Source organism: Rhinoderma darwinii, chromosome 1 (genome assembly GCF_050947455.1).
Source record: "Rhinoderma darwinii isolate aRhiDar2 chromosome 1, aRhiDar2.hap1, whole genome shotgun sequence".
Taxonomy (NCBI): domain Eukaryota; kingdom Metazoa; phylum Chordata; class Amphibia; order Anura; family Rhinodermatidae; genus Rhinoderma; species Rhinoderma darwinii.
This window is the reverse complement of record NC_134687.1, coordinates 76,639,008-76,666,497: the sequence shown is the minus strand read 5'-3', so window position 1 is coordinate 76,666,497 and position 27,490 is coordinate 76,639,008. Positions and strand designations below refer to the sequence as shown.

Sequence of the window (27,490 nt, the reverse complement as noted above, 5' to 3'; positions counted from 1 at the left end):
GAAGGTCAAATATATAAACAAATGGAGCGGGCTGCACAGGCGGGTACTGTTGTGATAATGGGAGATTTTAATTATCGGGATATTAATTGGTGTCATGGTTCGGCTTCAACTGCAAAGGGGAGACATTTCCTCAACCTGTTGCAGGAAAATTTTATGTGCCAGTTTGTGGAAGACCCGACTAGAGGTGAAGCTCTGTTGGATCTGGTCATTTCTAATAATGCAGAGCTTGTTGGGAATGTCAATGTTCGTGAAAACCTTGGTAACAGTGATCATAATATAGTTATATTTTACCTATACTGTAAAAAACAAACGCAGGCTGGGAGGGAAAAAACATTTAATTTTAAGAAAGCCAATTTCCCCAGGATGAGGGTGGCAATTCAGGATATAGACTGGGAAGAACTAATGTCAAATAATGGGACAAATGATAAATGGGAGATTTTCAAATCTACTTTGGGTAATTATAGTGCAAAATGTATTCCTACAGGTAACAAGTATAAACGACTAAAATTAAATCCCACATGGCTTACACCTTCTGTGAAAGGGGCAATACATGACAAAAAAAGGGCATTTAAAAAATAAAAATCTGAGGGTACATCTGAAGCCTTTGTAAAATATAAAGAGCTTAATAAAATCTGTAAAAATGTAATAAAATCAGCAAAAATACAAAATGAAAGGCAGGTGGCCAAGGATAGTAAAACAAATCCTAAAAAATTCTTCAAGCATATAAATGCAAAAAAGCCCAGGTCTGAACATGTAGGACCCTTAGATAGTGGTAATGGGGAGTTGGTCACAGGGGATCAATAGAAGGCAGAGTTACTAAATGGGTTCTTCCGCTCTGTATATACAACAGAAGAAGGAGCAGCTGATGTAGCCGCTGCCGGTGCTGTTAATATATCAGTTGATATACTGAATTGGATGAATGTAGATATGGTCCAAGCTAAATTAAATAAAATAAATGTAAACAAGGCCCCGGGACCAGATGGGTTACAACCTAGAGTTCTTAAAGAGCTTAGTTCAGTTATTTCTGTCCCCCTCTTCATAATATTTAGAGAGTCTCTCATGAGTGGTATAGTGCCAAGGGACTGGCGCAGGGCAAATGTGGTGCCTATTTTCAAAAAGGGCTCTAGGTCTTCGCCGGGTAATTATAGACCAGTAAGCTTAACATCAATTGTGGGGAAAATGTTTGAGGGGCTATTGAGGGACTATATACAGAATTATGTGACAATAAATAGTATTATAAGTGACAGCCAGCATGGTTTTACAAAGGACAGAAGCTGTCAAACCAACCTGATTTGTTTTTATGAAGAGGTAAGCAGAAGCCTAGACAGAGGGGCCGCTGTGGATATAGTGTTTTTGGACTTTGCAAAGGCATTTGACACTGTCCCTCATAGACATCTAATGGGTAAATTAAGGACTATAGGTTTAGAAAGTATAGTTTGTAATTGGATTGAGAATTGGCTCAAGGACCGTATCCAGAGAGTTGTGGTCAATGATTCCTACTCTGAATGGTCCCCAGTTATAAGTGGTGTACCCCAGGGTTCAGTGCTGGGACCACTATTATTCAACTTATTTATTAATGATATAGAGGATGGGATTAATAGCACTATTTCTGTTTTTGCAGATGACACCAAGCTATGTAATATAGTTCAGTCTATGGAAGATGTTCATGAATTGCAGGCAGATTTAAACAAACTGAGTGTTTGGGCGTCCACTTGGCAAATGAAGTTTAATGTAGATAAATGTAAAGTTATGCATCTGGGTACGAAAAACCTGCAAGCATCATATGTCCTAGGGGGAGCTACACTGGGGGAGTCAATTGTTGAGAAGGATCTGGGTGTACTTGTAAATCATAAACTAAATTTCAGCATGCAGTGTCAATCAGCTGCTTCAAAGGCCAGCAAAATATTGTCGTGTATCAAAAGAGGCATGGACTCGCGGGACAGGGATGTAATATTACCACTTTACAAAGCATTAGTGAGGCCTCATCTAGAATATGCAGTCCAGTTCTGGGCTCCAGTTCATAGAAAGGATGCCCTGGAGTTGGAAAAAATACAAAGAAGAGCAACGAAGCTAATAAGGGGCATGGAGAATCTAAGTTATGAGGAAAGATTAAAAGAACTAAACCTATTTAGCCTTGAGAAAAGACGACTAAGGGGGGACATGATTAACTTATATAAATATATGAATGGCGCATACAAAAAATATGGTGAAATCCTGTTCCATGTAAAACCCCCTCAAAAAACAAGGGGGCACTCCCTCCGTCTGGAGAAAAAAAGGTTCAACCTGTAGAGGCGACAAGCCTTCTTTACTGTGAGAACTGTGAATCTATGGAATAGCCTACCGCAGGAGCTGGTCGCAGCAGGGACAGTAGATGGCTTTAAAAAAGGCTTAGATAATTTCCTAGAACAAAAAAATATTAACTGCTATGTGTAGAAATTTTTTACTTCCCCTTTCCCATCCCACTTCCCCTTTCCCATCCCTTGGTTGAACTTGATGGACATGTGTCTTTTTTCAACCGTACAAACTATGTAACTATGTAACTGTAGCGGTCGCAGCGGTCACAGATGCAACCATGTCCCTTAATCCAGAGGGCACACAGGCACCTCTGCTACATCAGGTTTTGTGTGATGTGGTGCTCACAAGGTCCTTACGCTAAACACAGCATCAGGAAAAAAAAAATTTTGGCACATACAACATCCGGAAGCTGACTGGGGTATGATTTAGGAGTCTGATCTAAGCTCTGAAATAATTTAGGAGTCTGGGATATAAATCAATGTTAGAGCCTGGTGTCTGAATCAACTTAGAGGTGTGGTCTGGGGGTCAAAATTAATTTAGGGGTCTGGTCTAGGGTCTGATTTAGGCATCTGGGATATGATTTATGGGTCTCTGGTCTGATTTAATTTAGCGGTCTTCGGTTTAAATTAATATTAAATGTGTCTGGTTTGTGGTTGGATGTCTCCCATGCCCCCTTGCTAACAGTGTGTGTGGTATAATTGTCTTAAGATGCTATGATCAAATATCAGGTCACGTTGGGAGTTTTTTCAGAAGTTGTAGGGTTTTTTTCTGCGACTTGGCTGGCAAGTTTGCCCTCACCCTAACTTTCACATGAAGATGGTAAATACACAAGGGGGGTTAAAAGTTTTGTATGGAGCGCAGAACTTCATAAATATACCCCTGGATCTCTCTATGTAGGAGATGCTTCAGTCCAGCACCCAATATAACACACAGAAATTATGCATTATGTTCTAAAACTGTTCTATGTTAACATTCCTTATAAAAGGATATAAAGGATATAAAGAATGGTGTAGTCTAGGTCTGTAAAGATTTTATTACCTGTTCTATATAATATATCATGAACTGACATGGGCAAGACTGCTGACATTATTTATTGTATATTCGATATCACTGTATAAATAATTCTAGCTTCTGATCAGAGTACTAGCTTTAGAACCACAGATTGTTCTGTCATAATACTAGTGTTAGAATCCAACCTTTAGAATTATTCTGATGAGTTATTAATGCAGAAAACATCGCGCACCTGACACACTGCTCTTACATGCCGCAGAATAATCATGCAGGTAAATAATACTGTAACTGTATTTATGGAATTATATTGCTCGCTGCCGACAACAGAAGTTATTTGAGAACTCACATCTAATACATATCAAAAAAACAAGGAGGTTAATCCACATTTTATTTTCTCAAACACCCCCTTTCCATATGCCCTCCTTTAGATTAAGTTCACCAGTGTCACCCAAACAAGTGGCTCCTCCACCTATATAGCCTAGTTCAGAATATAAAGAATGAACAATCTGCAAAGGTATATTTTCTTCTCTGACATATGTTGGGATATCAGCACGGCCTGTGCCTGGTCACATGTTTTGCATCTATTCTGTCTGCCTTCATCTCTGCCAGTCGAACCAAACCCAACCAACACTGACCGTAAACTGATACAGGCTCTATACGAACCCTGTGGATTAATGTGGATTAACCTCCTGACTCCATCTAGGGCCAACTATGACTTAGCTTGTCATCTGTAATGAAAAGGTGTTACTTCGGGGGCTACAATTGGCACATCAATATGCACATACCGTAGGAAATGATATGCCTTCTTGCAGGGGCTTAGAGCTAGCATCAACCCTATTAAGGTATGAGAAGTACACATCCTCGTATATATAACAACTTTGCTGCCAAGAGCCAGCAAAGCATCTACATGGCACTACCTTGGTTAACAAGTGGCACTATGCTTAACAACACAAACCTATGAAGAGGACATCTAAGGACAGGGAGTCTCTGAGTCTCCACTAGCTTCTTACTCCATCTCAGCACAGGATAGCCCCATTAAATGTATAGGGTGCTATAAGGATTGAATATGAAAGAAATCATCAGGTACCTTATTACACATATATGTAATAAGACTAAGGAAACTGTGCAAGTGCCTGAGCAAAAAGGAGGCATAAAAGACAAATTACAAGCAGAAGACCCCATCTTCTACTTGCATTTCAACTGTCCAGACCTCTGTCTAGTTATTGTCCTTCCACTGTTGTACCACTAGGACCAACCACGACATTGTCTTATGATCTGATACCTCACCTTAGGCCTCATGCACACGACCGTAGCCGTGTGCACGGCCGTGATTTTCGGGTCGGCCGGCTGCGGACTGTCAGCGGACTGTCAGCCGCAGGCCGCCCGCAAATCGCGGGACATGCACATGGCCGCGGCCATTGTTTTCAATGAGCCCGGACCGCAGAACCGGGCCGTAATAAGACATGCCCGTTCTTTCTGCGGTCCGGGCTCCCGGGCCGTGCACGGACCGCAAAAACTGCGGTCGTGTGCACGGCCCCATAGAAAAGAATGGGGCCGCAATTCTCCCGTGGATTTTCGGGGGAATTGCGGCCACAAAAACACGGTCATGTGCATGGGGCCTTAGACTTCTGTCTACCCAGATATCAGCAAGTAGGGGGTTAATCTGGGGCTTCAGCCTGGGCACAATGCCTTTTTGCAGGAATTAAAGGCTATGTACACGTTTAACATCATTTTTTTAAATATATATATATATATATATATATATATATATATATATATATATATATATATATATATATATATATATAAAATTGTGCATCAGTGTGATTGGTGCAACTTCCTAAATACATTTTATTAAAAATTATTTTTACTTTTTGAGATGCAGCTGCTTTATTTTCTGTATAGAGAGAAGCTGTGTTGTTCACTAAGACATGAATCCCTCAGGTCCACAGGACTGACGGGTTCAGTGACAGCGAGTCTTGCGTGTCTCTGACATGCAGGATCCACCTGTAAACTACCACATCTAAGTTAAGTCACAATATGGCGATGCAAGAAAATTTATGTTTCTCTCAAACATAAATTTTTTTTTAAAGGTACTAAAACATAACAAAAGCTATATAAATTTGAAATCACCGTGATCGTACTAACGCACAGAATAAAGGTAATGTGTCATTTTTCCCATAAAGTGAACACCGTAAAAACGAAACCCATAAGAAAATGGCGGAACTGCAGTTTTTTTCCAATTCCACCCAATTCTGCATTTTTTCCAGCCTCCCAGTTTATCACGTAAAAATTAAGCCCTCATTTGGCTGTGTCAATGAAAAAATAAAAAAGTTTTGACCTTTTGAAGGCGGGGAAGAAAAAACAAAAGCGTAAAAACAAAAATTAGTCTGCTCCTGGAAGGGTTAAATGGTGCCATTAAAGACTACAACTCGGCCTGCAAAAACAAACCTCATACCATTATCTTGACGGAAAACAAAAAAAGTTATGGCTTTTGAAATGTGGGGAGTAAATAATATTAACCCCTTCCCGACATTTGACGTATCCATACGCCAAAGTCGGGTAGGGCAAGTATGGAACGGGCTCACGGAGTGAACCAACTCTATACGAAGCCGGTGTCGGCTGTATGTTACAGCCGACACTTCAGAGTAACTAGCGGCATCCCGCTCATTTAACCCGTTAACCCGTTAAATACTGCGGTCACTTGGACTTAACTTTAAACACGCCCAGTTGTACATAAGAAAGCCTCATTTGCAGAAATATAAAAATGCTCATAACTTGGCCAAAAATGCTTGATTTTGAAAAAGAAAAACGTTACTGTTATCTACATTGCAGCGCCGATCAGCTGCAATAGGATATAGGGGTTTGAAAATCTGGTGACAGAGCCTCTCTAAGTTAATACCTCCATAATGTAGTGACGTATGGAGGCACCATAAGGCTATATACAGATATAGCCATCTTTATCTTGACTCTTAACACATTAAATACACAGTGGCAAGAAAGTTTAACTTGACTTTTTCAATGACTTTTCAAAGGCTTTTTTTGTGTGATATCACGCTGCAACTTGGCTACATATGTATGGCGTTGTAAGAACTATGTAAATATATACAATGTAATCATTAATATAGTAATGGATCCTATACAGTAAGAAAAGTCTATCTATGGAATGCTGAATGCCTATATGACCCAGATTTACACTGCTGGCTACAGAGACTACAGCTTTAACCCCTACCCGCACGAGTAAGTAACTATACGTTGTTGCGGGAGGTTACTTCCCGCACGAGGACGTATAGTTACTGAGTTGCTTCCGGTGCACACTGTCGGCGACAGTGTGCACCGGGAATCGGGAGGTCAGCTGTCGCCGACAGCTGACACTCCACTCTTGCCGGCCAGCGGTCCTTTCCCGCTGACTTCGGCAAATTAACCCCTTAAATTTGGCGATCGGTTGCAATTGCCGAATCTTAGTGGTTTCTAGCATATCGGCAGACCCCGGTCCGAAATAGCGGGGTTTGCCGATAGTTAGCATGGCAAACGGAAGCCAAACAATGGCCTCCATGTCTGCCATGGATGGAAGTCCATCAGGACCAATCTTCGGCGGGTCTTGATAGGTTTCCTGTCAGAGTGACAGGAAGTCAGTGTGTCGTTCTTGATGCACACTGTCGGCGACAAGGTGTGCATCGGAAACTGGGCGATCAGCTGTCCCGACAGCTGACACTCCAGTGTTGCCGATCAGCGGCTCATCGCCGCTGATTTCATCAATTAACCCGTTAAATGCGGTGCTCGATTGCGATCACCACATTTAGGGGGTCTGTAGCACATCAGCAGCCCCCATGCAATTGTGGGGGTTGCTGATGCTACTGCTGGCATCCGGAGGCCAGGCAACGGCCCCCGGGTCTGCCATGTATGGAGTACACAAAAAGGATTAAAGAGACCCCAGGTAGTTGGCAGGCAACTATTAATAGACAGGAGAAGAGGAACGCCCTCAGGCGACAGCCAAATTTCCCAACTACCCAAATAATTCTTTTATGTATAAAATAATAAATCTTTATTCGCTACTTGTAGCAAGACAGACCACACAAATAATTTTAAAATTCCCACTATCATAAATCCGGACAGCAGTAAATTGCCTGTGTGTACAGGCAGTAGATGGATGCCGACAAGCATATATGAATGAGTTCAACAATTTGATTATAATGTATCGACTAGGTGGATAGTAAGTCCGGACAATGATAGGATCTAAAATACAATTAGGAGCCCCCCCGACATGTTTCGCTACTAAGTAGCGTCCTCAGGGGTACACGGGGCTAATGAAGCCCCGTGTACCCCTGAGGACGCTACTTAGTAGCGAAACATGTCGGGGGGGCTCCTAATTGTATTTTAGATCCTATCATTGTCCGGACTTACTATCCACCTAGTCGATACATTATAATCAAATTGTTGAACTCATTCATATATGCTTGTCGGCATCCATCTACTGCCTGTACACACAGGCAATTTACTGCTGTCCGGATTTATGATAGTGGGAATTTTAAAATTATTTGTGTGGTCTGTCTTGCTACAAGTAGCGAATAAAGATTTATTATTTTATACATAAAAGAATTATTTGGGTAGTTGGGAAATTTGGCTGTCGCCTGAGGGCGTTCCTCTTCTCCTGCCATGTATGGAAGCCTATGAGGACCAGCCTCTGGCTTGGTCCTCGTAGACTCAGGGTACGTTCACAAGCAGTGGTTTCAGATGTAATTCGGGTGTTTTACGCCTCGAATTACGCCTGAAAAAACGTCCCTAATACGCCTACAAACATCTGCCCATTGCTTTCAATGGGAATTACAATGTTCTGTTCCCACGAGCCTTTATTTTACGCGTCGCTGTCAAAATACGGAGCGTAAAATGACAGGTCGTCAAAAGAAGTGCAGGACAATTCTTTGGACGTATTTGGAGGCGTTTTTCATTGACATCCTTAAAAAACATCTCCAAAAACGGCCGTAAAAAACGCAGCGAAAAACGCGAGTTGTTCGAAAAAACGCCTGAAAATCAGGAGCTGTTTTCGCCTGAAAACAGTTCCGTATTTTCAGACGTTTTTGCTCACTGCGTGTGAACATACCCTTGCTGTCAGAGTGACTGTGACGTCACACTGACAGTTGAAATACATTACACTACTAGGTAGTGTAATGTATTCTAGCGGCGATCAGAGCTGCAGGCAAAAAAATTAAGTGTAAAAAGTAAAAAAAGTTAATAAAAATGTTTTATAAAAGTGTAAAAATAAAAGTTTTTGTTTTCCTATAATAAGTCATTTATTATAGGAAAAAAATGAAACCGTTAAAAAAAGTACACATATTTGGTATCACCGTGTTCGTAACGACCCAATCTATGAAACTATAATGTTATTTTTTCCGCATGGAAAACTATGTAAGCATCGCTATTTTTTGGTCACCACCCCTCCCAAGATATAGAATAAAAAGTGATCAAAAAGTCGCATCTACCCCAAAATAGTACCAATAAAAGCTACAACCCGTCCCACAAAAAACAAAACCTCCCACAGCTTTTTTGACTAAACAATAAAAAAGTTACGGCTCAGAATATGGTTACATAGTTACATAGTTACATAGTTAGTACGGCTGAAAAAAGACACATGTCCATCAAGTTCAACCAAGGGAAGGGAAAAGGGAAGGAAAAATTTCTACACATAGGAGCTAATATTTTTTTGTTCTAGGAAATTATCTAACCCTTTTTTAAAGCCATCTACTGTCCCTGCTGTGACCAGCTCCTGCGGTAGGCTATTCCATAGATTCACAGTTCTCACTGTAAAGAAGCCTTGTCGCCTCTGCAGCTTGAACCTTTTTTTCTCCACACGGAGGGAGTGCCCCCTTGTTTTTTGAGGGGGTTTTACAAGGAACAGGATTTCACCATATTTTTTGTATGTGCCATTAATATATTTATATAAGTTAATCATGTCCCCCCTTAGTCGTCTTTTTTCAAGGCTAAATAGGTTTAATTCTTTCAATCTTTCCTCATAACTTAAATTCTCCATGCCCCTAATTAGCTTCGTTGCTCTTCTTTGTATTTTTTCCAACTCCAGGGCATCCTTTCTATGAACTGGAGCCCAGAACTGAACTGCATATTCTAGATGAGGCCTCACTAATGCTTTGTAAAGTGGTAATATTACATCCCTGTCCCGCGAGTCCATGCCTCTTTTAATACACGACAATATCCTGCTGGCCTTTGAAGCAGCTGATTGACACTGCATGCTGTTATTGAGTTTTAGATTTACAAGTACACCCAGATCCTTCTCAACAAGTGAATCCGCCAGTGTAGCGCCCCCTAGGACATATGATGCATGCAGGTTGCTGGTACCCAGATGCATAACTTTACATTTATCTACATTAAACTTCATCTGCCAAGTGGACGCCCAAACACTTAGTTTGGTTAAATCTGCCTGCAATTCATGAACATCTTCCATAGTCTGAACTATATTACATAGCTTGGTGTCATCTGCAAAAATAGAAATAGTGCTATTAATCCCATCCTCTATATCAGGGGTCAGGAACCTTTTTGGCTAAGAGAGCCGTAAACGCCACATATTTTGAAATATAATTCCGCGAGAGCCGTACAATATGTTTAAAGGGCCATTGACAGATCAATCGCTCCAATGTTCACTTAGTACAGCAAGGAATGCTCCTCCCTGCTGTATAAAGCCACAACTGGACTGAAACAATGGTAATTAGCAGTAAAAAAATTAAATAAATAACTTACATTGTGAGCTTGCGATGCATGACATCAGTCCAGCAGTCTGGCTTCTTCTTTTTCCTGCGCATGACTGGAAGCTGGCATTCTTCCCACCTGATGTTGAGAGAATGCCAGCTTTGAGGCATTCGCAGAAGAAAGAAGCTGGAATGTTGGACATGTCACACAACGCATTGTCAGTTATGTCAATTATCTATTTTATTATTTTACAGCGAATTATTGTTTAGGTCCAGCGGTGGCTTAGTGCAGCAGAGAGGAACACTCCTTTGTGTACTAAGTGACCGCTGGAGCAATTGTATCTGTCAGTGGCCCTTTTAAAAGTGTTGGTCTTACAGAAAATGAACAAAAAAGAGAGGCTCAGACCCATAGGGAACTAAAGCATTTACTACTTAAAGTGGTACATACAAGCAGGCACACCCAGCGTAATAAATAATTGAACTTTATTAAATAGTCTCACTGTACATAAAGTGCACACATTGACTTGTATTTAATTTTAAAGAACAACAAATCTCCGAACTCTTTTTTTTATAACATAATAACGTTTTAATGCTGTTGCTAACCAACGACGAATAGAATACTTCCTACCGTTAACGTCCAAGGGAGACACAAGGGAGGAGGCAGATGCCGCTTCACTAGGGGACGCAGGTGCGTGCTTGCAGACGGCGCGGCTATGCAGGGAGTTATGGGAAATGTAGTCCATGCTCCCTGCCGCTCACCACTGCCGCCAATGCTTATCAGGCCATCAAAGAACTACCAATATCAGCGTGCACCGCGGCCTGATGGAGCGCGGTGCACGGGCTGATGGAGCGCGGTGCATGCATCCTTCCCATAGACAGGTAGGAGCAGTGGCGGATTAAGAAGACCATGGGCCCTGGGCTGTTACCCAAACTTGGGCCCCCCTTCTCCACCACCACCCTGCCGCGCCGTAACTATTGCTAACACTACCTAAACACTAGTACACAAAGTAGGCACATTATGCACAAAGTACACACAGTACGCACATTATGCACAAAGTACGCACATTATGCACAAAGTACGCACATTATGCACAAAGTACACACAGTACACAAAGTAGGCACATTATGCACAAAGTACGCACATTATGCACATTATGCACAAAGTACGCACAGTACACAAAGTACCACATTATGCACAAAGTACACAAAGTAGGCACATTATGCACAAAGTACGCACAGTACACAAAGTACCACATTATGCACAAAGTACGCAAATTATGCACAAAGTACGCACATTATGCACAAAGTACGCACATTATGCACATTATGCACAAAGTACGCACATTATGCACAAAGTACACAAAGTAGGCACATTATGCACAAAGTACGCACATTATGCACAAAGTACACAAAGTACCACATTATGCACAAAGTACACAAAGTAGGCACATTATGCACAAAGTACGCACATTATGCACAAAGTACACAAAGTACGCACATTATGCACAAAGTAGGCACATTATGCACAAAGTACGCACATTATGCACAAAGTACACAAAGTACGCACATTATGCACAAAGTATGCACAGTACACAAAGTACCACATTATGCACAAAGTACGCACATTATGCACAAAGTACACACATTATGCACAAAGTACACAAAGTACGCACATTATGCACAAAGTACCCACATTATGCACAAAGTACACAAAGTACGCACATTATGCACAAAGTAGGCACATTATGCACAAAGTACGCACATTATGCACAAAGTACGCACATTATGCACAAAGTATGCACATTATGCACAAAGTATGCACAGAACACAAAGTACCACATTATGCACAAAGTACGCACATTATGCACAAAGTAGGCACATTATGCACAAAGTACGCACATTATGCACAAAGTACGCACATTATGCACAAAGTAGGCACATTATGCACAAAGTATGCACAGTACACAAAGTACCACATTATGCACAAAGTACGCACATTATGCACAAAGTACGCACATTATGCACAAAGTACGCACAAAGTACGCACATTATGCACAAAGTACGCACAAAGTACGCACATTATGCACAAAGTACGCACAGTACAAAGTACGCACATTATGCACAAAGTACGCACAGTACACAAAGTACACACATTATGCACAAAGTACACAAAGTAGGCACATTATACACAAAGTATGCATAGTACACAAAGTACACACGAGTATGCACATTATACACTAAGTAGGCACATTATACACGAGTATGCACATTATACACAAAGTACACCTTGTAAACACATGAATATGGACATTAAACATACATGAATATGGACATTAAACATACATGAATATGGACATTAAACATACATGAATATGGACATTAAACATACATGAATATGGACATTAAACACACATGAATATGGATATTAAACACACATGCACTTACCTTTTATGTCTTCACTGCAGCTCTTCTCCTGCTCACAGCACAGAGCCCGCCGACAGTCTCCCCTCCCCCATGTCCCGACAGCTAGCAGCAGAGATGTTTAGAGCAGGGAAGGGGGGCTGGAGGGGGAGCTTCTAAAGCAGCACAGACCACGGCTGCTAAGTAGAAGCAAAGCTCCCCTCGCCTGACAGGTGCGGTCCTGGCACCGGGGCTCCCTCCGGTGCTAGCGACGCCACTGGGCATGAGGGGGTTCGGGCGGTCATAGGCTCCTTGGGCCCCCTGGCAGTCTTGGGCCCCGGGCGACCGCCCGAAACGCCCTAATGATAATCCGCCACTGGGTAGGAGCCCTGTCTGCGAGCCAGATACGGCCATCAAAAGAGCCATATCTGGCTCGCGAGCCATAGGTTCCCGACCCCTGCTCTATATCATTAATAAATAAGTTGAATAATAGTGGTCCCAGCACTGAACCCTGGGGTACACCACTTATAACCGGTGACCATTCAGAGAAGGAATCATTGACCACAACTCTCTGGATACGGTCCTTGAGCCAATTCTCAATCCAATTACAAACTATATTCTCTAAACCTATAGTCCTTAATTTACCCATTAGGCGTCTATGGGGGACAGTGTCAAATGCCTTTGCAAAGTCCAAAAACACTATATCCACAGCGGCCCCTCTGTCTAGACTTCTGCTCACCTCTTCATAAAAACAGATTAGGTTAGTTTGACAACTTCTGTCCTTAGTAAAACCGTGCTGGCTGTCACTTATAATGCTATTTATTGTCACATATTCCTGTATATAGTCCCTCAATAGCCCCTCAAACATTTTCCCCACGATGGATGTTAAGCTTACTGGTCTATAATTACCTGGGGAAGACCTAGAGCCCTTTTTGAAAATAGGCACCACATTTGCGCTGCGCCAGTCCCTTGGCACTATACCAGTCACTAGAGATTCTCTGAATATTATGAAAAGGGGGACAGAAATAACTGAACTAAGCTCTTTAAGAATTCTAGGGTGTAACCCATCTGGTCCCGGGGCCTTGTGCACATTTATTTTATTTAATTTAGCTTGGACCATCTCTACATTCATCCAATTCAGTATATCAACTGATATATTAACAGCACTGGCACTGGCTACATCAGCTGCTCTTTCTTCAGTTGTATATACAGAGCTAAAGAACCCATTTAGTAACTCTGCCTTCTCTTGATCCCCTGTGATCAACTCCCCATTACCATTATCTAGGGGTCCTACATGTTCAGACCTGGGCTTTTTTGCATTTATATACTTGAAGAATTTTTTGGGATTTGTTTTACTATCCTTGGCCACCTGCCTTTCATTTTGTATTTTTGCTAATTTTATTACATTTTTACAGATTTTATTAAGCTCTTTATATTTTACAAAGGCTACAGCTGTACCCTCAGATTTGTATTTTTTAAATGCCCTTTTTTTGTCGTGTATTGCCCCTTTCACAGAAGGTGTAAGCCATGTGGGGTTTAATTTGAGTCGTTTATACTTGTTACCTATAGGAATACATTTTGCACTATAATAACTCAAAGTAGATTTGAAAATCTCCCATTTATCATTTGTCCCATTATTTGACATTAGTTCTTCCCAGTCCATATCCTGAATTGCAGCCCTCATCCTGGGGAAATTGGCTTTCTTAAAATCAAATGTTTTTGCCCTCCCAGCCTGCGTTTGTTTTTTACAGTATAGGTAAAATGTAACTATATTATGATCACTGTTACCGAGGTTTTCACGAACATTGACATTCCCAACAAGATCTGCATTATTAGAAATGACCAGATCCAACAGAGCTTCACCTCTAGTCGGGTCTTCCACAAACTGGCCCATAAAATTTTCCTGCAACAGGTTGAGCAAATGTCTCCCCTTTGCAGTTGAAGCCGAACCATGACACCAATTAATATCCCGGAAATTAAAATCTCCCATTATCATCTACAGTACCCGCCTGTGCAGCCTGCTCCATCTGTTTATATAGCTGAACATCCATCTCCTCAGTTATATTGGGGGGTCTATAGATTACACCAAAAGTAATTTTTTCAGTGTTTACCTCCCTTTCTAGTTCCACCCACAAGGTTTCAACCTCCTCACAGTATTCACCCACTATTGTCTCTTTCACACTCGCCTTCATATCATTTCTCACATACAGACATATACCACCACCTTAGAAGGCTCTTAGAAGGCGGGGAGTGAAAAACGAAAATGAAAAAGCAAAAAAACATTAGTCCTGAAAGGGTTAATTAGTTTCTAATAAAAAACCATTTATGACCACATATAGGGTATTGACGTAATCAGGAGAAATTACTTTACAACAGTTGAGGTGCTTTTTCTCTTTTATCCCTTGTGAAAATTAAAAAATGCAACATTTTAGTGCACAAAAATGTTGATATTCATTTTTACAGCCTAATTCCACTAAATTCTACAAAAAACCTGTGGGGTCAAAATGCTCACTACACCCCTAGAAAAATGCCTTGAGGGGTGTAGTTCCAAAATGGGGTCACTTTTGGGGCGTTTCGGATCTTTAGGTCCCTCCGGGGCTTTGCACACCCGACATGGCACTAAAAACCAATCCAGCAAAATCTGCACTCCAAAATCCAAAAGGCGCTCCTTCCCTTCTGAGCCCTGCAGTGGGACCAAACAGCAGTTTATTACCACATATGTGGTATTGCCATAATCAGGAACAATTGCTTTACAAATGTTGTGGTGCTTTTTCTCCTTTATTCCTTGTAAAAATGAAAAAATTCTATGTTTCCACAGACAAAAAGGTGATTTTCATCTTCACAGACTAATTCCACTAAATTCTGCCAAAAAACTGTGGGGTCAAAATGCTAACTATACCCCTAGAAAAATGCCTTGAGGGGTGTAGTTCCAAAATGGGGTCACTTTTGGGGCGTTTCGACTGTTTAGGTACCACAAGACCTCTTCAAACCTGACATGGTGCCTAAAATATATTCCTAAAAAAAGGAGGCCCCAAAATCCACTAGGTGCTCCTTTGCTTCTGAGGCCGGTGCTTCAGTCCATTAGGACACTAGAGCCAGATGTTGGATATTTCTAAAAACTGCAGAATCTGGGCGATAAATATTGAGTTGCCTTTCTCTGGTAAAACCTTCTGTGTTACAGATTTTTTTTTTATTACAAATTAATTTCGGCAAAGAAAATGAAATTTGTAAATTTCACCTCTACTTTGCCTTAATCCCTGTGAAACGCCTAAAGGGTTAAAATACTTGCTGAATGTGGTTTTGAATACTTTGAGGGGTGCAGTTTTCAAAATGGGGTGATTTATGGGGACTTTCTAATATAGAAGGCCCTGAAAGCCACTTCAGAACTGAACTGGTCCCTGAAAAAATAGCCTTTTGAAACTTTCTTGAAAATATGAGAAATTGCTGCTAAAGTTCTAAGCCTTGTAACGTCCTAGAAAAATAAAAGGATGTGAAAAAAAACCTGATGCAAACATAAAGTAGACATATGGGGGATGTTAAAGGGATCCTGTCATCAACATCTTACCTGTTAAACTAGCCTGACCCCTCAATGGCCGCAGCTGTCCCGAGTTCGTTCCTGTTCTCTTCTTTCCTAAAGTCCTCCTCTGTCTGTAAATATCGTCGTTTAAACTCTTCCCGCCTTTTATGGTAATTATTTTTCCTCTGGGATGCAGCTTCTTAACCCCGCCCACCGTTGCCAACTGTCTGGCCCTGACTGGCTAAGGAGCTGTCAATCAAAAAGAAGGAGGTGGAGTCCACTCTGAGACGCTGGAGGAATGAAAATCTGACTCTTTTCAGATGAAGATTTGACTCTTTTCTGCTCATTTGCATACGGTGTGGGACCACTGAAAAACGGAAAACTAAAGCTACAGAGCTTACTTAGAACATATTTATAGCTTAGATGACAATGATTTTTCACCCACTTTCACCAGGTATTGCTGGCTTTATAGCTAAAATGCTGGTGACAGGTTCCCTTTAACTAGTAACTATTTTGTGTGGTTTTACTATCTCTTTTACAAGCAGATACGTTTAAATTTAGAAAAAGAGGCTGTGTCCTAAAAGGGTTAAAGAGTGTCCTTAAGGCAGTAAAAAAACAAAAACTTATACAGTGGCATACATCAGGGTATTCCATCATGATATACGTCAGGTAATACTCGACGGAAGGCTCAAACGCAATCTGAACAGAGCCGTATCTGTAAGGCTTAGTATAGTTTTTACAGCCTAGGCTGAAAGTCCTTATATAGACTATTTAATAGTATCATTGTGTACCAGTATAAAATATTAATATATAACCACTGCAGGAAAGCATCCTGTCACCAGAACTTCTATCACCATATCTAATGTATTATTCACTAAACTCATCTATCGCCCAAAAAGTGTCAATACTTTTGTAACTTTTCAAAGTCAAGCTAAACATAAAAAATAAGAATTCGTTTTTTAGTTAACAACAATACACAGTCAACATTGAGCACGTTCCACTTTATTACTAAGGAGAACAGAATTCAGGGTCGAAATGAAAAGCCACACGCAGACACCGTCCCTTGTGTCTCAGGAAAATGAATGTATTTTTCTATGTCTGAAAAGCAGAAATGTAAATATGAAAGTAACTGTATAACCCAAAGCACAGAGAGATTGGATGAACGCTGTGATAAACAATCTGTATCTATGACTGACGTCTTCTGGATCGATTATTATTTATTAAAGAAGCCGTCTCACTGTGCGGTCCCAATCATACCCGCAGTTGTCACACTACAAAGACTTTATCTTTCACGTAGAATATAGTTTTAGATTTGGAAGGCACATTTGTCCCAAGCTGCAGCTTGCCTTGAGGATAGATAGAGGCAAAACATATCTTAGATTCCAGGACATCAGTAAATGTCATGACACATTTATTCACAGCTCATCCTTAAACCACATACGGTAAATCAATTTCATAGTCTCGGATACTAAGGCCAGATTTATTCTGAATGACAACACAATGTTTGCCTTGGTTACCTTGTAATCCTCAATTTTTTAGATGAAATCTTCTTCAATTTTGCTTCTTACTGGCGAGGTGCCCCCCAGTTGTTGGTGAGGTGCAGCTGGGGAGGCAGTTTTAAGAAAATTTATTATATGTTGTACAGGCCTTTCTATGGCAGCACCAATCTTTCATTTAGTAACAGAGTTTACTATTTTTGTGCTTATTTTAATACTCTACTGGGTTCTAGAGACCAATTTTAAGATATATTCAGGTAATTTAAAAAATGTTGCGATGGACAATGACCAGTTGTGAGGCGCAGACATCACCATAGTGAGACCTCAGTAGAAAAAGATCGAGAAGCCCCAGTAGCAAAGATCAAAGAGCCAAAAACAAACAAGTACTCAAAATCTAACTATATCAAATTTTACTAGGCATGATGTGCTCCAATTTTCTAATATACCATGGCTGAGGGGGATGGGATAGGTTATGATATGTTTAAATAACAAAAGTTTATTTGGAAATAGTTATTTTATCTATGTTTGTATATTCCCGGAAAACAACATTAGACGGAACCTGTCAGCTATACGTATGCTTTAGTAAATACTTGCATTCCCCAGTAAATAACAATTCTGAAGAGTTTTTCTTCCAAGAAATGTATGAATAAATTGATAATTGGATGTTACAATTCCTTTTGTCAATGAAGTGTGTGCCTACACACTATTACTGTTTAATCATTTTCAGGAGCAACAACGGAGGAACGGCACAATGCAGAGATCTCTGAAAGGAAGATCCAGAATTGTTATTTCATGGGGAGTACAAGTATTTACTAAAATAGACATGTCAGGAGATGTGACGGGTCCTCTTTAACTCTAAACATGGCCATTTAATCCTTGCAATACTGCGATAAATAGTGATCACAGGATTATAATTGAGGGGAGCATGCCCCTTGATTGCCGATAGCGATCATACATAGCTGACAGTTTTAAACCCTTCCCGACATCCGCCGTATATATACGGCGCACATAAGGGGGAGTATGGAGCAGGCTCACGGGCTGAGCCGGCTTCATAGGACGAAGGTGTTGGCTGTGTGTTACAGCCGACACCTCAGGGTAACGAGTGGGATCCCGCTCGAGCACGATCCCGCTAGTTTAACCCGTTAAATGCCTTGGTCAATAGTGACCGCGGCATTTAAATCATTGAAAACAGGGGGGCGACCCCCTGTAACGGTCCAACGGCCCCTCCGCAGCGAGATCAGAGAGTGTCGTTGGTTGGCATGTCGGCCTGATGAAGGCCCCCAGGCCCCCCATCTTTGTACTCCTATGAAGCCCTGCCTCCGGTAAGAATCCCGATATACTGCAATACATTAGTATTACATAGAGATCGCTTTAATGCCTTGTATAAATCCCTCCTCTTAACCCAAAGGGACTACGCTAATGATTCTACTCCGGAAATCCATCTAATGTATCAGTCGGCTAACCTCTTGGATGCTTTTATCCATGATGAGTCTCACTGGCAGGTGAGGAATACAGATAACAAGTTTTATCAGTGGGGCAACAGAACAGGCAAACTCCTGGCCACACTTACTAAACAAAGACACCCCTTTAAACCTATGCTCTCCTTGGTTAACTCTTTTACGAACACTACTTGTACAAACCCCTCCGAGATAGCGCGTATCTTCACGACATACTATGAGGATCTTTATAGAGCCACCCCGACATCTCTTCCTGATATAAATTCCTTTCTGGACTCGGTTCATTTGCCAACTCTCTCTCTTTAGAACAACAGGTTTTGTTGAACTCTGAGATTCAGGAGGAAGAGGTGAGACAGGCAATTTCTTCAGCCTCTAATGGGAAAACGGTGGGTCCAAATGGATTTTCCACAGAATACTATAAAATATTAGGTCCCCAACCTCCCCTATCAAACTTATATAATGATGCCTTCATGCATAATAAGCCCATTGACCGCTTCACAGAATCTCGCACTGTGCTTATACCGAAACCATATAAGGACCCATACTTACCCCAATCTTATTGCCCGATATCACTACTAAATCAGGATTATAAGCTCTTGGCTAGGATTCTGGAAGACCAACTTCAATAGGGAATGGAACCCGTATCTTTTCCAATGCTTCTCTACACAAAATATACCTAAAGGTCAAATAACGAGGAACTATCAGTTCCTACACCTGCCACTGGACTATGCCATAACTCAAACGCCATTGACAAAATGGCAGATGGATGATCGTTCACTTACCTATCTGGTCATTTTGAAAGCTTTGGAACAAGCCCATAAATTTCTTCCCTCAGCTCGATTTGTAGAAATGAGACTCAAAATAGCAAACAGATCATATTTAACTCCTCTTGTAGACCTTAGAATAGGTTTATATCCCACCTCTCAGTGTTTTAAATGTATCCATACCATGGATGCTAATCTTCAACATTGTCTTTGGGCCTGCCCTAGTATTCAGACTTTTTGGTCCCGTATTCGCTCCTACATGACACAAAACCTAACAAACTACACTCCTGACACAGCACTGTGGGCACACATAGATGTGCCCATGGGGCGTATAAACGATTACATTATGTGTGGCAGCGGCAGGTGTGAAGGCCATTTTACAGACCTGGTCACATGACCAGGCCCCACCCTTTAAACTATTCCTTGACAAACTCTCCTATTTATTTAAGATGGATTGGATGGAGGCATTGCTCCATAAAGAGCTCCAAGTTGAGCAGTTCTTTGCCACATGGAAAACTTTTCTATCACTACTTCCACAGAAAGTTAGGATGGATATTAACCCCTTCCCTCTTTGGCCGCTTTTGACCTTCCTGACAGAGCCTCATTTTTCAAATCTGACATGTTTCACTTTATGTGGTAATAACTCCGGAATGCTTTTACCTATCCAAGCGATTCTGAGATTGTTTTCTCGTGACACATTGGACTTTATGTTACTGCAAAAATTTGCCCGATACATTCAGTATTTAATTGTGAAAAACACCAAAATTTTGCGAAAAATTGCAAAAATTAGCATTTTTCTCAATTTAAATGTATCTGCTTGTAAGACAGGCAGTTATACCACACAAAAATGTTGCTAACTAACATCCCCCATATGTCTACTTTAGATTGGCATAGTTTTTTGATCATCATTTTATTTTTCTAGGACGTTACAAGGCTTAGAACTTTAGCAGCAATTTCTCACATTTTCAAGAAAATTTAAAAATGCTATTTTTACAGGGGTCAGTTCAGTTGTGAAGTGGCTTTGAGGTCCTTAGATATTAGAAACCCCCAATAAGTCACCCCATTTTAAAAACTGCACCCCTCAAAGTATTCAAAACAGCATTTAGAAAGTTTCTTAACACTTTAGACATTGCGCAGGAATTAAGGCAAAGTAGAGGTAAAATTTACAAAGTTCATTATTTTTTTCCAGAAATTCATTTTGAATCCATTTTTTTTGTACCACAGAATGTTTTACCCAAGAAATGCAACTCAATATTTATTGCCCAGGTTCTGCAGTTTTAGGAAATATCCCACATATGGCCCTAGTGTGCTACTGGACTGAAGCACCGGCCTCCGAAGCAAAAGAGCACCTGGTGGATTTTGGGCCTCCTTTTTATTAGAATATATTTTAGGCACCATGTCAGCTTTGAACAGGTCTAGTGGAACTAAAACAGTGGAAACCCCCCAAAAGTGACCCCATTTGGGAAACTACACCCCTCGAGGAATTTATCTAGGGGTGTAGCAAGCATTTTGACCGGCCAGTTTTTTTGCAAAAATCTACAAAAAAAAAATGAAAATGAAAATCTACATTTTTTCAAATAAAATGTAGGTTTAGCTAATTTTTTTTCATTTCCAAAAGAACTAAAGTAGAAAAAGCACCACAACATTTGTAGAGCAATTTCTCCCGAGTAAAACAATACCCCACATGTGGTAATAAACGGTTGTTTGGACACACGGCGGGGCTTAGAATGGAAAGTGCGCCATTTGGCTCTTGGAGCTCAAATTTAGCAGGAATGGTTTGCGGAGGCCATGTCGCATTTGCAAAGCCCCTGAGGTGACAAAACAGTGGAAACCCCCAACAAGTGACCCCATTTTGGAAACTATACCCCTCGAGGAATTTATTTAGGGGTGTAGCAAGCATTTTGACCGGCCAGTTTTTTTGCAAACATTTTTGGAACTAGGTCATGAAAATGAAAATCTACATTTTTTCAAATAAAATGTAGGTTTAGCTAATTTTTTTTCATTTCCAAGAGAACTAAAGTAGAAAAAGCACCACAACATTTGTAGAGCAATTTCTCCCGAGTAAAACAATACCCCACATGTGGTAATAAACGGTTGTTTGGACACACGGTGAGGCTGAGAAGGGAAAGAGCGCCATTTGGCTTTTGGAACTCAAATTTAGCAGGAATGGTTTGCGGAGGCCATGTCACATTTGCAAAGCTCCTGAGGGGACAAAACAGTGGAAACCCCCAACAAGTGACACCATTTTGGAAACTACACCCCATGAGGAAATTACCTAGGGGTACAGTGAGCAGTTTGACCCCACAGGTGTTTTACAGAACTTATTGTAAGTAGGCCGTAAAAATGAAAATCTAAATTTTTTCAAAGAAAATGTAGGTTTAGGTATTTTTTTTCATTTTCACAAGGACTGAAGGAGAAAAAGCACCGCAACATTTGTAAAGCAACTTCTCCCGAGTAAAACAATACCCCACATGTGGTCACAAACATCTGTTTGGACACACGGTAGGGCTCAGAATGGAAGGAGCACCATTTGGATTTTGGAATGGTTTCTGGGTGTCATGTCATATTTGCTGAGCCCCTGTAGTACTAGTACAGTGGAAACACCCCAAAAGTGACTCCATTTGGGAAACTGCACCCCCTGAGGAATCATCTAGGGGTATAGTGAAAATTTTTTTGCTGAATTAATTAGAATTAAGCCATGAAAATGAAAAAATATTTTTTTTTTCCAACAAGTTGTAGTTTTAGATACACATTTTTCATTTTTACAAGGAATAGAAAAGAAAAAGCACCCCAACATTTGTAAAATAATTTCTCCCGAGTACGGTAACACCCCATATGTGGTTATAATCAGCTGTTTACATATATGGGAGCATTCAGAAGAAAAGGAGCGGTATTTATCTTTTGGAGCGTAGATTTTGCTGGAATGGTTTGCGGACGCCATGTTGCATTTGCAAAACCCCTGATGTACCAAACAAAAGTGACCCCGTTTTAGAAACGACACCCCTAAAGGCATTTATCAAGGGATGTAGTGAGAATTTAGACTCCACAGGTGTTTTTCAGAAATGAATACGCAGTGGATTGTGCAAAGTGAAAATTGCAATTTCTCCACTGATCTGCCTATTCACCGCACAAGATGTTGTGCCCCTAGAGAATCTTACCCCATAAATTGTTAAGCGGGTTCTCCCGGGTATGGTAATGCCTTACTTGTGGCCATAAATTGCTGTTTGGACACACTGTAGGGCTAAGAAGGGAAAGACCGCCATTTTGAGCATGGATTTTGCTTGGTAATAGTTCTGTTTGGGGTTTTGCTGGTATTTCCGTTTATAATGTGGTGGCATATGTAATCTGTGCGGAGTACATCAGTGTATATGTAATCTGTGCGGAGTGCATCAGGGCATAATAAGAGGGTATAATAATGGGGTAAATAATACAATTATCCATAGGTGTGTGTTACGCTGTGAAGCGATCCGTTATGCGCAGGCCGGTGTCACACTGATAAACGGTTTTCTTTCTTATCCCCCTTTTGTAACACTCTGCACCTTTTGGGGACTTTTTCTCCTTCGTAGTTTGGGAAATATTGCTGGGAAAGTTTTGCGCTGGTATAATACGGGCGCCCTCGCTTCCAGCGGATGTGCTGTGTCCATTCCTTTTCCTAGTTCCTAAATACTAGGGCCCTGAAACTGAAGGAAAGTTCCCCTCCGGCCTGCGCATTGAGATGTTTTTTCATCACCGCATTACTAGTGCCGTAACTTTTTTATTTTTCAGTAGATTGAGCGGTGTGCGGGCTTGTTTTTTGCGAGACGGGCTGTAGATTTTATTGGTACCATTTTAGAACACATACGACTTTTTGATCACTTTTTATTTAATTTTTTGGTAAAGGAAATGACCAAAAACAAGCAATTCTGGAATAGTTTTTTATTGGTTTTTTTATCGGCATCCACAGTGTGCCCTAAATTACATGTTAGCTTTAATCTGCGGGTCGATACGATTACGGCGATACGAAATTTATATAGTTTTTTTTATGTATTACAGCTTTTGCACAATAAAATCACTTTTTTTCTAAAATCATTTGTTTTCTGTGTCGACATTCTAAGACCCATAACTTTATTATTTTTGCGTGCACAAAGCGGTGTCAGGGATTATTTTTTGCTGCACGGATTGTCATTTTTTATTAGTACTATTTTGGAGTAAATGTGACTTTTTGATTACTTTTTATAGCATTTTTTGGAAGGAGATGTGACCTAAAAACAAAGATTCTGGCGTTGTTTTTCATGTTTTTTTTTTTACGGCGTTCACCGTGCGGGATAAATTACATAATTGTTTTGTAGTTTGGGTCGTTACGTACGCGGCGATACCAATTATGTATAGTTTTTTTTATGTATTGCGGCTTTTGCACAATAAAATCACTTTTTTTATAAAATCATTTGTTTTCTGTGTCGCCATATTCTAAGACCCATAACTTTTTTATTTTTGCGTGCACGAAACGGTGTCAGGGATTATTTTTTGCGGAACGGATTGTCGTTTTTATTAGTACTATTTTTGAGTAAATGTGACTTTTTGATCACTTTTTATAGCATTTTTTGGAAGGAGATGTGACCTAAAAACAAAGATTCTGGCGCTGTTTTTCATGTTTTTTTTTTACGGCGTTCACCGTGCGGGATAAATTACATAATAGTTTTGTAGTTTGGGTCGTTACGTACACGGTGATACCAATTATGTATAGTTTTTTTTATTTTTACGGTTTTTCCCATAATAAAAGACTTACTATGGGAAAAAAGTCAGTTTAGCTTTATTTTTATTTGAAATGTGTGTGTTTTTATTGTTTTACCACATTTTTATTAACTTTTTTTTACTTTTTTTACTTGAGGGGCTGATGCCTGATGCCCCGATTCACTGACAGCAAGCCTATGAGGACACGCCGCAGGCGGGTCCTCATCGGCTCCCGTACAAGGCAGAGTCGGACGCCATTTTCTGGCGTCCGATTGCCACAGCAACCCAGCGATTGCATCACTGGGTTGCCGATCGGGTGAAAACCTATCAGATGATGCGCTCTATTGAGCGCAGCATCTGAGGGGTTAATCTGCCGGACCGGAGAATAGCTCCGGTCCTGGCAGTTACAGGAGGGTGCCAGCTGTATAATACAGCTGTCACCCCGCGGTGATGGTGCCGGCTCTGCTTCTGAGCCCGCACCATCACTGCGCCGTACATATACGGCTCTTTGCGGTAAGCACCTCCCGACAGCGCCGTATATATACGGCAGATGTCGGGAAGGGGTTAAAGATTGTTTTCAACACACTATCTGGTTTCAGGAACAAATACTGAGGGAGTACAGGATTCTGTATTGCTTTGGGCGTTGGTGGAAGTCGTGCACTCAGGTTGCGTGTTCTCCCCTTTCTGACATTTTTGAAGCTTTCACAGTGGCATGGGCGAAGATGGGCGGTTGGCTGGTCCCTGTCCCATGTTTGTGTCCACGGTCATGTTAAGCTTTGTCTGAGAGATGGGGATAACATGCTCTCTACTTTTGAATACTGTTGAAGAGACAGGTGATATCAATCTGGAGACAAGCTAACTTGTTCATGGTTATTCCTTTCCTTCCCCTTCCCCCTCCTCTCCTGGACCATACTGAGAAATACTTTGACTCCTTGATGTACATCTTGTAAAACCCGTAATATAGTCCCATCCACATCACGTCTCTGAGGATTTTCACCCCCCTTATATTTGTTTATATTTGTTTACTTTTGTTTTATTATTCCCCCCATATTTGAAAAATTGTAATAAAAACAATTGGAAAAAAATAAAATTAATTAACATAACTGATATCGACGCATCCGTAAAAGTCTGAACTATTACAATATATTATTATTTTGTTCGCACGGTGAACGCCGTAAAAAAATAAAAAATTAAAACCGTCAGAAGTAATGTTTTGTGGTCACTTCACCTCCCACAAAAAAAAGGAAATAAAAAGTGATCAAAAAATCTCAAAAAATTGTACCAAATACAAACTACAGCTAGCGCCGCAAAAAATAAGCCCTCATACCACTAAATCGACGGAAAAATAAAAAAGTTATGGCTCTCAGAATATGACGACAAAACTCAAATTTTATTTTTAAGAATACGTTTTTCCCTTGTAAAAGTAGTAAAACATAAAGAAAAACTATATAAATTGAGTATTGCTGTAATCGCATTGACCCACAGAATAGGGTTAACATGCCCTTTTTACTGCACGGTGAACGCCGTAAAAACAAAAAAAAACAAAAGATTGAGGAATCGCTGTTTTCTTTCTATTCCACAAATATTCCACTTTTTACAGTTTCCCACTACATTATATGGTACAATAAATGGTGCCATGAAAATCTACAACTCGTCCCACAAAAAAATAAGCCCTCGTATGGCAATATTGATGGAAAAATAAAAAAGTTAAGGCTTTTGGAAGGTGTGGGGGGGAAACGAAAGTGAAAATCCGAACAATGGCTGCGGGGCATACCTGCAGTAATGCACTGGAGGACATAGGTAGTCAAATGCATTATTAAAGGGGTTATCCGGGAGCCAAATATTGCATTGCAATAATATATTTATATGAAACTAAGTAACTTACTAATATACTTTAATTAAAAATTCTGCATTAAATGGTGCAGTTCAAACGTCATGAATTATTCAGGAAGTGCTGGATCTTTTCTAATAATGATGGCGCTCTGACAAGGCCCCGCGTGACTGAGCTCCTGCTTCATGTGCTGTTCGTGAACATGACCGCAAGAAGCTGTCACATTGCTATCAGCTAATGCTCTGCTCGGGGACTCCAGCGATAGGAAACCCCTGAATTAACCAAATATGGACGTCGGGAGCAGTGCTGGAGTCCCAAGCAAAGCGCTAGCTGATACTCTGCTCGGGACTCAAGCAATAGGTAATGTGACAGCCCCTTGCAGTCATGTTCACAAACAGCACATGAAGCAAGAGCTCAGTCACGTGGGGCCGTGTCGGAGCGTCATCATTATTAGAAAAGCTCCAGCACTTCCTGAATAATTCATAAGGTTTGAACTGCCCCATTTAGTACAGAACTTTTAATTAAAGTACATTAGTAAGTCACTTAGTTTCACATAAATATATTATTGCAATGCAATTTTTGGTCCTCGGATAACCCCTTTAAAAAAAATTAATTTTAACAGTAAAATTCCCCTTAAAAAAAAAAATGTTTAATAAAATGATTATTTTAAATAACAACAAGTACATGGAAAATAAAGAATACATACAATTATTGGTACCTGGGATTAGCATGTGAGCGGACGTGGATGCCGTTGCTCCGCCCCCCCCCCCTCCTCCTGCACTCCGTCTTGCCTCCGTGCTCTATCTCTCCACCTGCCTGCATACCTTGCTTGACCTCCTGGCCGAAATTTGCATGTCCTGTTCGGATCTCCTCTGAGGTTTTTCCTTATCAGATCTCACGTGGCTTCCTACTGAAATGCCCCTATGACCTCCTTCTGACACCAGTCTGAAATATTAATGGGCTGCTGCATCGATGAGTCGGTTACTGCTGAGCTCCATATCATCTGCTGAACGCTCCTATGACCTCTGGCTCTAAGTGATTTGAAAAGTTTGTTGAGCAGATGTCTCACTGCAGTGTCTACATGCCCCTATCTGATCCATCCTCAATACTGACGGTGTTAACCCTTGGAGAGTTATGGTAGAGATCTGGCTCTGAAGTACGTTGGAGGATACTTTTATATATATATATATATATATATATATATATATATATATATATATATATATATATATATATATACACACATACATATACATACACAGTGAAGGAAATAAGTATTTGATCCCTTGCTGATTTTGTAAGTTTGCCCAC

At 40.7% G+C, this 27,490-nt stretch overlaps 1 protein-coding gene across 2 annotated transcripts in view; it reads left to right on the top strand.

The window, feature by feature from the left end:
- The first annotated feature begins 3,504 nt into the window (after positions 1–3,504).
- Positions 3,505–27,490, top strand: part of PDCL2 (phosducin like 2) — a 47,797-nt gene continuing 23,811 nt past the window's right edge. The window contains exon 1 of one of the 2 annotated variants that reach the window (XM_075849613.1): positions 3,505–3,578. In XM_075849613.1, the coding sequence (XP_075705728.1) occupies positions 3,573–3,578 (6 nt within the window). In that variant the 5' untranslated portion in view covers positions 3,505–3,572. The remainder of the gene's footprint in view (positions 3,579–27,490) is intronic. The other variant, XM_075849612.1, reaches the window with a different exon arrangement.